Consider the following 11,856-nt stretch of genomic DNA (forward strand, 5'->3'; position numbering starts at 1 on the left):
CTGCAGCCTCCTTCCATGTTTCTTGTATTAAGCTCCTATCTTTGGGGTCGTAAAGATGCATGCTCTCTATCAAACCACTAAAAGCAAACTAGAGAGACCAAACTAATTTGGAAACATAATTTTTTCTCATGAAAACTGATTTCATAGCGGAAACTTTGCAACCACAATGTTCTTCATTGCGGTTGCAGCATAATTAGGTCATATTCCTAGGAAACGACCCCAAAGTGTCAGAAAGACATCAATGGTATTAACTTTCAAACTTACAGGGGAGAATTGTGTGTGTGTGTGTATATGTTTGTGTGTGTTGGTGTTCAGCTTTCCTGTAAACTCATCTCTGAGAGGTATTGGTTGAGGTTAATTGTAACGTGTCGCTACCTACGCTCGCTACCGGTTTTTCACAGGCACGAAAGCCCGTGTAGACATTGGTGCTTTTCATGTGGCAGCAGCATCTTCCCACCAAGAATACGCTGTGTGCTACTGAAACTGCTGCATCACTGTTTATCAACAATTCTGTGCCTCATGAAGATAAATATCCAATGAAATAATACATATAGATTATAATGCATTTTGGCTTTGATTGGAAAAACCAGAAGAGTGTGAACATTTTGAAAAGGGCATTATTTGGTCCACAAGACCTGCTGCATATAAAGTGCTGGTTAGATGACTGTGTGTGATGCTGCTCAATCTTTCCTACTGTGGAATGTTTCTGAACTCTTTCTGATGAATGCACTGGTGGTGTGTGAAGTCAGGGTCAGGTGAAACATGTAGCTTCCTGTCCCCTCAGCCTGAACGACAAACCACATAAAAGAGTCAAAGCTGAGATAAACCCTAATAAAGGTTGTGGTAATTAATATACACCATCCAACAAAGCAGCCCAGAGAAAAATCTGTAGATGCATATGTTAGTTTAGAGTTTATAAAAAGTGGTGTCTTCACTGTGGTGGGAGGGCTCTGCGGGTGGTTAATGACTCAAGCTTGGTGTTTTAAAGCAGAGGTGCTCAGACAAACACCTCCTTCACACAGAGGCGATTGATGCACACACAGTTTGTCGCTCGGCACGTCCTGCACCATGAGCGGCGACCACAGGTATCCATTCCCACAAGTGTTCCTCGTGGACGGAGGTGGAGGTCCAGTGGATCCTGCACAGCCTCCGAGTCTTGTGCCCTGCTGGACGTCGCCTCCTGCCCAGGAGAGGGCGAGGAGCCGTGGAAGGAGTGGGGGCTTCATGCGCGTCAGCCCCTGTCTGACTTTGACCGTCCTGCTGCTGTTCCTGCTGGTGTTTGCAGCCCTGGGCTTTGAGGCCTATCAGATTTATAAAATGCAGACAGAACTGAGACAGATGAGACAGGTAAGGAGGAAGTGATGAGGATGGTTTGACATTTTCATTTTGTTTAATATTCTTTTCCTGGATTAGGAACAGTAGTGTGAAGGCTTAATAAGGTTGTGACCTTTTGCAAATTATGTAGAGACGAAATGCTGGACGATGATATAGTATTTCTTTGTGGATAATATTATTTGTCTGATTTTAATGGGGACATATCTGCAAAAGATTAAAAGATATGATTTCTCTCACTTTTACACGGAGAGAGAGAGAGAGAGAGATGGGGGTGTAAAGTAGGAGCGTGGAAAAAGTGGCTGGAAACTGAAACTCAGAGCTGCAAAGTTAAATAATGAATTCATCATCATTTGAAGAGTCTGCACACCTCAGCTCTGGCCTGACATTTAAACAGTGCAGAACAAGGACTTGGCCGTTCAAAATGTGGTTGCCAGTCCAGTGAGACAGGATATCCTCTCACGCTGAGAGTTTAACTCAGAGAGGAAGAAAAAAAAAAAACGCCTATGTGTGATGTGGTCATGACATTTCTCTGTTTCTCTCATTTCGCTTCAGGGTGAACCTGTGACAGAGTTTAATATGCCTCAAAAGCAAATAGGTGAGTGCAAACACATCTGAAAACATGTGTAATATTAACATCAAAGTGATACAGTAAAAGAAAAGGTGAAAGTGAAATTAATGTGAGGTTTGTTCAAGGTCTCTATGAACCTGAGCTGCATGACAAAGACAAAGACGACAGGCCTGCAGCACATGTGATAGGTAATATTTCTATTCAAATTAAATCCTTCCTCAGATTTTTGAAAAGTCAACATTTTGTAACATCTCCCTCGTCTTCTCCTCTTCCAGGGCAGATCCAGACAGAGATATTCCAAAAGACTTTGCAATGGGAACCGAAGGGAGGTCGGGCCTTCTTGTCTGGAGGAGTGACCTACCAGATTGAGGATGGCAGCCTGCGGGTCAATGAGAGCGGATTCTATCACGTCTGCTCACGGGTGGAGTTGATCTTTAAGAGCTGCTCATCCGCTTTCCCGTTCGTTCACTCGGTGTTTGTGAGGAGAGAGGGACGCCAATCACCCCTCACCCTGATGGAGGCCCACAGAAACGGCCCCTGCCCTCAGCAGCACCCCTGGACCTCTGACAGTTTCCTGGCCTCCGCTCTGAAGCTGCAGAAATACGACAGAGTGTTTGTGAACGTATCGCAACCCATATATCTCAGCCACGACCATCATGCCAACTTCTTTAGTCTCTACAAGATATGAAGAGGTTGCACTGATGGGCTTAGTTTTTTAGTCAATGACAGAATGTAAACAGTGGAAAACAAATATTGCGCCTTTTGTAAATGTTGACACTAACATGCTGATTTATTTGTAGCATTTGTAAAATATTTATTTTGGTGTGGATCTGACAATCGTTAAAAAAGTATTTTAAGAATATTTTTTTGTAATAAATAAAGAGATAATATAAGTTAACGTCTGACAAGGGAGTGACGTCTTTCTGATTGAAAACTATAGGGTGTCATGTTGGTGCAGTTCGTTAATACAGAGCGATGGCAAAATTCAAAAAAAAATACAAAAACACTTGGAAAAAGGATCTGAGGGAACTTCTTCTTGACCGTACAACTGGAGATACCCGGGCCCCTCCAGGTCGCCCCAACTCCCGACCAAGAGGCCTCCAATCAACCAGCGGGGGTCGCAGGCAAATAACCTTTGTGGTTCATTTACCCATGGAACTACCCTCCCGTCAGCCATCAGCTGCCCACCCACACACCTGCACAACTCCTGGAGAAGAACAGAACAGAAATAAATAGGCAGATATGTATGAAGAATACTATGATAAAATGAGATCATGAGATGCATTGAAGTGAATAAAATCAAGGAAATAAAATGTAGTGCATTTGAAGGAAAATAATCTAAAAATGACAAATATATATAAAGTAAATGAAGAAAATTCAAAAAGTTTGCTTTTAAAATGATCAACACACATTTTTAGAAAAGCTGTTCCAAAGGCCTAGTGATAAAAAGGTGCCTCACCGTGACCTTCAGTTCTGACTTAAGGAATAATAAAAAGGCCAAAGGTGTAATGAACACCCACATGAGGTTTGGTCATGACCTCTGGAAAGTTTTAAGATAAAAACACCAACTCAGGCTTTGCTATCTGAAAATAAACTTGATTTCCATATATTCCACTGAGCTGCAGCCTGAAGCAGAGGTGAGGTTTTATTTTCAAATCTGTTTACAAAGCAGCAAAAATGTGGCTCATACACAGTTTGCAGGTTCCATAAAGTCTAAGATTAAGACCACAGATCACTGTGCACTGCACTTGCATTTCTGCGTAGCCTTTTTTTCATATTGAACACCATCGTTGCAGAGTTCATTTTCTGAAAACCACAGACACTCGTTAGTTGAGTGCGAGGAGATGCACTGGCTGGGCACAGATGAGGGGATAAAATGGTGGCGTGTGTTTCCTTCCTGTGTGAACATCACGAGGGTCTTGCATGCGTGCAGGTCGATTTCTGTAAAAGAAAAAAAACAGAACTTCATGCCTCGATTTTGAACTCCTTTATACTTGTGTTTGTCTCAACATGAGCTGAGGGATCCTCTAAAACATGATTCAACTTCTATTCTAGTCGGTTGAATGTTAACCAGAAAAATTACTCACAAACTCTTAGTGTTACTGATAAGTGTAATTGTATTGTTTCCAATGAGCTTGTTAGTGCAACAAGTTGATTTATCAAAGATGCTGTGTGTAACTCAGCTGGTGAATCTCCTCCATTCATCTTTCTGTGTGTCTGGTGCTTACATTGGTCTTTCAGCACAGGACACATCATTCAGAAAACACGTGTAAGAAAGCAGCATTGCACAACATATATCAGCTGTTAAATTAAGTTAAATCTGTTCTGCTGTGTTTCCAGAGGCTGTGTACTTGATATCAAGTTCACTCAACAGATCAAGACCTTCAAATATTAACAATCTGATAAAGTAAACTCAGTCTGCACAACCATTTCTCAGCCTGTGATCATGTCTGCAGGGTGTGAGTGGCACCCTGCCCAAAATCTTTCTTTTGAGCATCAAACATTCTGTCGAATAGAAAGTGAGCTGTCTCTGGAACAAAATATATGTTTTGCCATTCGTCTATTCGATCCATATTTACGTCAAATAACATGCAAACAGCTCTACAATATTCTGTCACTTTTGTGCTGGATGTTGTGTGCAGAGCTTCTTATAATCAGTCTGTGGAGCAGAGTGAAGTTAGAGAACTTTGTGTTCATCCTACCTGGTTTATCTGCAATGAAGATTTTAAAGCCCAATGTTTTTCATAACATGAAACTAAATTTTATTTAATAACATCTACGGTTCATATACAAGTTTGAATGTTTTACTGAACTGGTAATACGTTTTCAAACATTGCATGTGTGCTATGGATGGTCCCATAGATATTCAATGATTAGAGGTCTTACATTTCAAGTTCTTGCAGTTGACCTTTACACCAGCAGAGGGCAATCAAATATCATATATGCTAATGGCACTCCTACAACAATGAAGGATGTATCAGTGGGTATATATTTTCAACGTGATACAGGTATTCTTCTAAAAATAATAATCAATATTATTTTTTTACTGAAGTTTATTATCTATATGTATAAACAGGCCTATTTGTACCACTTGATACATGTGAGTGAGAAATTATAGTTAGTCGAGGTAAATATATATGTCAAGTACATCTTGTGGCCACTTGATGGTGCTAATGACAATAGGTTTTAAATTTAAAAGTCATGTCCCAGTCATGGTTATTCTTAAGATTAAGAGCTGGAAAGGATAATATGTTTGAAATGTTTATGTTGAGCATAAGCTGTTGGTCAATGTTCAGCTGCTTCTGACTTGAGCAACAACCACACAAGTGTCCAATTTTCTATTCGATTTTCAAAGACAAAATGTTTCTCAAATTCGACAGGAGACATCAGTGAACCAAACACAGAAGTGTAAAATCTGTCTTGTCCTTTACTACTTGTGTATTTGTATACTGGTGTCTGCATTTATACTGTGCACGTCTCACAGTCTTTTTAATACCTCCAGAGAACCAGTGGCCCGAGTTATTATGTTTGCAGGTTGTCCATCCGTCCATCTGGTCAAGGGTCAAAGGTCAACGTCACAGTCACCTCACAAAGCAAATTTTTTGTTATGTGAAGGTGATATATTTGGAACGCCATGAAGGGAACCTTTCCCATTTCCCACAAACATTCACTTGGACTCAAGGATTAATGCAGTGTCAGCCTCCGGAATATGATGATGATAAAGTATTGTTGGGATGATGTGGGACTAAATCAGAAATGGATGTGTGGGATTTACGCAGGAATGAAACTTTAAATTACTTTTGTTTTGTCCTTTTGTTTTAGTTTTTTAATCTTTGCTTATTAAGCAATGTACGTCGTCTTTGGTCTGGTCATAAATAGGGTTGCAAAGGGGCGGAAAGTTTCCGGAAACTTTCCATGGGAAGTTTAGCTCGGGAATTTGGGGAATTTTGAAAAAAAAAAAAAACTACGCAAATTTGCTCTGTAGCTCAAGCTAACAGGCAGCTAAGCTAAGCTAGCTAACTGCGATGTGATCATTCCAGAGATGTCAGCTTCATTGTCACTCTCAGGGGGGGGGGCTTTCTAACGCAGCAGCATCTTCCCACATTCATAGTAGCATCTGTTTCAGTGTCCTCCTTTATTTAGCTTATGACATGTTTCTGATTTGACTTCTCTCCTTGACTTGTTTTCTATGTCCCACTTGGCCCTGTTTTCTTTCTTTCTGTGTCTGTGTTTGTCTTCATGCTGCCACTGCCTCAGTCCTCCTCTCTGCTGTTCACTGGGAACTTCCTCCTCTGAAAGGCCTTTTTCCTTCAGCAGTGCCAGAACAGGACGCTGCTGAAAACCCCAGTGTCAGGCTGAACTGGATTCAATGGTATTAGTTGCATTGTTGCACTGAGAGATGTGGTGAGAGAGAGAGAGAGAGAGAGAGAGAGAGAGAGAGAGAGAGAGAGAGAGAGAGAGAGAGAGAGAGAGAGAGAATCTGCAGTGTCCCGTCCCCCCCCATGAGTAATAAAGTAGGAGCTGGGGATCATTATTCAGTTTAGCGTCACTGGGACCTCGTTCAAATCTGGTATTAACATCCGTCCGGATGAACACACGCAAACATACAACGCACCCAAATGCGTCCTCAATGTGTCCTGAGATTCAAACACACAAACCACATTCTGAGGTGGTCTGGGAAACATGTGGCCACATTATTTGTCTCTGTGAAAGCAAATGCATCCTGGGCCACATGTGAAGGGGCGTCCAGTCAGCTGAGGTCCTCTGACCCCCTGCACTTTCACAATAAACACATTTATACTCTCTTCAGTGTCCATACTTTGATTGGTTTTTGGCCACAGTATCAACACTGATCCCCACATAATGATTGATGGTGTAGTTTATAGTATTATCTGCCTTCAGAGCTGAGCTGCACAAGATTCATTTAACCACACCTGACCCCCCCCCTCTCTTCACCTCTCTGTCTTGCTCACTCATGTCACACACACACACACACACACACACACACACACACACACACACACACACACACACACACACACACACACACACACACACACACACACACACACACACACACACACACACACACACACACACACAACATGCCCATCTGTAAACTGAGCCTGAGTAAAAACAACATCATTTGATCTTTGTGAACACAAATTATTAATTGTATACAGAGTGGGGAAGTAAGATCCATTCACAAATGTTAACAGGAGGCAGATGCAGATGCCAGGTTAGCGTTTTCCACTTCAGGTCAGGTCAGATCTCTCAGCATAAACCAGAAACAAGGCACTAAATCTGGCAGAGGATGGAAAGGCTATCAGTGTGAATGAAAATAGCTTAAAGCCAAAACATATAAAGTTATGGACAAACATGCAACAATGCAGAAAGCCAGGCATGTTTCTCAATTATTGTATTTATTGTAGTATATTAGGAAGCTATATATATAATTTTTTTAATTAATTGGTTGGTTGGCCCATTTTTTTTCTCATCCTGGTCGCTGAACGTCCAATCTTTAATCTAACTAATGCAGAGTCTGTTCTAAACCTGCCTGTTCTCTTCTCCTGTTTTGATGCTCCGGAGCTGCTTCACTATACCTTGTCATTAGTGAGTCCTCCTCGAACACTTCTACAATATACTGTCACTTGTTATTGTTTTTGTGCTGGGCGTTGTGTGCAGAGCTTTTTATCAGCAGTCCATGGTGCAAAGTGAAGTTAGAAAAAGTTTTGCTTACATCCTACCTGATTTATTAGCAATGACGATTTTAAAGTCAAATGTTTTTCATAAGATGAAACTGAATTTGCTTTAGAACTGTTCACTTGTCTGGCTTATACATGAGTTTGAATTATTTACTTCAGCTCTGTCATTCAGCTAAATAGGAAGGAAGTGAAGTGAAGCTGGAGATCAGCACCTGCAACACCTGTGAGTGTTTGTGTCCGTCCGATATGCAGAAATAAAAAGAATGAGATCATCAAGATGATCTAGTTGTGATTTCAACCCACGGTTTGACCCTCAACTCAAATGAGCAAAGAACAGAAATGAGAGTTTTGTTCTGATAACCCATAGCCCCCTCCCACGGGGTATGTAAATTTGTTTCTCACCCTCCTGATGTCTTACCAGGGTGGGAGCTATCCTGTCTTCATATCTCTGTGGAAACCTGAATTTGCTCTTTTAGATAAACAATCTGGTCAATCTTCCACATACACGTCTGTTCATACAACATCACATCCACAAATACAGAATTTCCATTAGAGTGTCATATATAAATCTTGCCCACCTCTCATTCATTTATTATCAAGACACCGATCTGAAACTGAGACTAACATCTTCCCAGAGAAAACGGCCCTGACTGGCGTCCAACTGTTGCAGGGACTGTACCCTTTTCTCTCACAGTGTATCCACAACAACACTCAGGGGGTCTACCAGCATTTATCATTTTACTCAGCAAGAGAGTTCCTGGCATCGTACAGTTTATATTAAACCTCTATAAATTGCTCATGAATGCCTATAAATGTGTTTGAATCTGTTCATGTTGAAGCCACAGATACTGGCAGCGAGCAGCAGCAGCTGCGGGGGGGGATTCCCTGCACCATGTTAAAGCTCTGTGAGTACTGGTAAGGGAAGGAGATTATTAACTTTGACAGGGACAAACAACTTTGACAGAAGCCCACTCATGATGCAAGATAAAGCCTCTCAGCCAATGTGGAGGTGGGAGCAATAAACCCCCAGCAGAGCTGGGCCTGGGGGACTCCCCTGTCCATACAATGGGAAATCTGTCTCTCTCACTCTCTGATTATCTCGTTCCTCCACATGCATGCATGCATGCATGCACACTCAGCACTTTATGATTTTCCATAGAGAGGTAAGATTTATCTAGGTCTCTCACTCTCTCTCTCGTCTCCAGTGCCCCTCTGACTCTGTCCTATCTGATACATGTGCAGGTTCATAATGACTCAGCTAGCAGCAGAAACCTGTTCCACACTGCTCTCCTCTCCCCGCAGCCATCACACTTGCTGTTTTTGGGAACACGGTAGCAAAACCTGTGGGTGTGATGCCCATCTTCTCCCTGCATGAATAAAATGGAAAGTATGAGTTTACCAGAAATGTGGGTTGCAGATCATTCGATTATATAGGCAGGTTTTTTTCAGAAAATAAAAGTCCAGAGTGATATATAGAGACATAAAAAGCAATTGTTTGTATAGTACAAAATCACAACATACATCCATTCAAGCCACTTCCCAATAACATCTAGACCTCGTACCACTTTTATACTTTTAAAACAAAAACATGCCGCACATAATATTTTCATATACGTGTAAATGTTCTGCAATAGATGCTGCTTTTTGATACAAAACATTAAGAAGAAGTAAAATCTCTGTTTTTGTCAGAGTTGTCTTTGTGACATCAGTTTATCAAATTATTTTGTAACCACTTTGGAGGAGCTAACAAGATGTGAACATAGTTGTGAACATGTGAACTAGTTTTTACAGACGGACGACGATTTTGATATATCCAGCAGCATTATCATTTAGATGGAGCCGGGTGTCTCTCTCTTGTGCCCTGTGACCACAGGAGGTCAGACTGGCTGGAGAGCCATAGAGCATGGGGGGATTTATACTGAAGGTGAGGAGGAGGAGGATTTGAATGCAGGACTTGACTTTGGAGAGGTGATGACCTGCTGCCAGGGCTTGGTTCAGATAAGAACCCTGGCAGCAGAGTTCTGCACATACTAGAGCCTATCCAGATCCATGCTGTGTATTCCAGACAGGACTCCATTGTTGTAGTCCACATGGGAGGTGGTTGATGGTCGCATTGCTCTGATCTCTTTTGCTGAATCACTGTGAGAGTGCTGAGTGAAGAGGAAATACAAGTTTGTCTTGTGGTGATAATTCTCATTAGGTTTATTGGTAAATGTTTTTAACACTGTGAGACTAGTGTCATATTTTCATTAGACGTTATAACATGTTCATAAAGATAATCAGTCATCTGCACACAAGAGGAATTCTGTCACATTAAGGAAAAGCCCATGTGTAAATATTAAAATGAAACATAATCCATTTACCTGCTTTGATTTCTGGGGTCCTGCCGTTTTTCTTTTCAGGATGTCATTATTAAGCCAGATTTCATTCGAAGTGTGATGGCCGTTACAGATCGACTTGCTAAGAGTACATTTTAATCTGGTCAAACCACACTGAAGGTTACTTGAGTTTAAAGTCATGCCATTTTTATTTAGTAGAGTAAAAGTTATCAAAACCATGCTCTCATGGACTTTGAGCACAAAACCTGATATGTTGGAGTAGTGTATTTTATCTCTTAGCTTGGAGTATTTCCACTCCCTGGCTATTGAAGTTTAACTAAAGCTGAAATATATGTGACTGGAAATATCACTGGCTGCAAGTACATTGTATGCACATTTTTTTTCAAAATGACTTTTGATTTGCTCAATATACTTCAAACATGCCTGAATGTGTGTGGCCACCATCAGTGCTGCCTTCTTTCGTAGAGCAAGGTTGAAAATTGGGTTTGAAGACAGTTTCTCTGACTCACATACAGCAATTAATCTAGCAGGAAGTGACCCTACATTTCCATTGGTCACAGGTTGGTGTTATAGCAGTAAAGATATAAACTGGGTTAAATATTTCAACCAACCTCATAAAATGCCTATTGTAAGATCTGCTGAATCTGACTAGGAACACTTGTATGTGTAAACCTCACAGAAAAATATTGGAGTTACAGTTGAATTTTTGTGAAAGGATTTTTGGGGTTAAATTAGTTGCAAGTTAAGATCTCCAAAAATTGGTAAAAGTGTAAAGTATGCTATCTTTGCCCAAAAAAAAGCTTGGTTCAATTCACTAGTTGCTAAAACTGACTGGCAGTGTAGCTGGTAAAACACGCAAACAAATCCATGTACACATAGGCAAAATTAGTTTGCATGCTTGCTAATCAGAATGTGCATTTGTAGATTTGTTTATACACATTTACAAATTAAATTACGCTCACAGGTATTCAGACTACACATATCTCTATATGTATCACGTATCACTTCCTGCCTCTGTCGGCTGCCCACGGCTGCTCCACCTCTCAGCTGAATAATGCAGAGGATTAGATGGAGTGGTGAACGTGTCTGTGCAGAGAACCTCCAGCTGCGTTGTGAGTGTGTGAAAGGCAAAGTGCGGGTGAACTCCAGAGCCAATTCACCAGATTTAAACCGTATAAAAACTGTATAAAAAGGTTAAACAGAGACAGAGTTCCACAAATCTGCATAAAATTCATAGATAACTTTGCTTCAACAATGTCCCCATACTTTTCTGTGAAGTATTTGACCTGAGACATTTTTATGAGAGACAGACCTGGGCAGGAGAGATGAGTGAGAAGAGACAAAGAAGATTGGTCAGAAAATTGTATATATGTTTTATCCCGTCTTATCCTTGCTATTTAAGTAATGATTGAATAAAACAATATGCTAAATGTCTTGCTGCTGTGAGGTAATATTAACATTACCTGTTCAGTCATCTGTAACACGGAGCCATGTATATGTATCAATTGATTTCTTGTTTACCTGCCTTCAGCACCAGGCAGTTAAACAGGAAGTCAGCTGACCTGTGTGGTGTGCTCTCTGCAGTCATGAAGGGGCTGTTTTTGTGTCACAGTGGAAAGACAGGTCAGTGATAGTGGTAGATATATCCTGTTCCAATGTCACCACCCCCGGTAGTTCAAAAGAAGTAGAGATGGATGATGGTCTGTAGGAAAGATCTACAGGACTGTCTCAGAAAATTAGAATATTGTGATAAAGTTCTTTATTTTCTGTAATGCAATTAAAAAAACAAAAATGTCATGCATTCTGGATTCATTACAAATCAACTGAAATATTGCAAGCCTTTTATTCTTTTAATATTGCTGATTATGGCTTACAGCTTAAGAAAACTCAAATATCCTATCTCTAAATA

General features: G+C 40.8%; 1 protein-coding gene across 1 annotated transcript; it reads left to right on the plus strand.

Annotated features, from left to right (window-relative positions):
* The first annotated feature begins 1,068 nt into the window (after positions 1-1,068).
* Positions 1,069-2,655, plus strand: faslg (Fas ligand (TNF superfamily, member 6)). The gene is made up of 4 exons (XM_061078722.1): positions 1,069-1,347; positions 1,888-1,930; positions 2,029-2,091; positions 2,179-2,655. Exons 1-4 carry the CDS (start codon positions 1,069-1,071, stop codon positions 2,589-2,591), a joined length of 798 nt encoding a protein of 265 aa, XP_060934705.1. The 3' UTR covers positions 2,592-2,655.
* Positions 2,656-11,856: the final 9,201 nt, after the last annotated feature.

This window comes from Limanda limanda, chromosome 9 (genome assembly GCF_963576545.1).
Source record: "Limanda limanda chromosome 9, fLimLim1.1, whole genome shotgun sequence".
Taxonomy (NCBI): Eukaryota; Metazoa; Chordata; class Actinopteri; order Pleuronectiformes; family Pleuronectidae; genus Limanda; species Limanda limanda.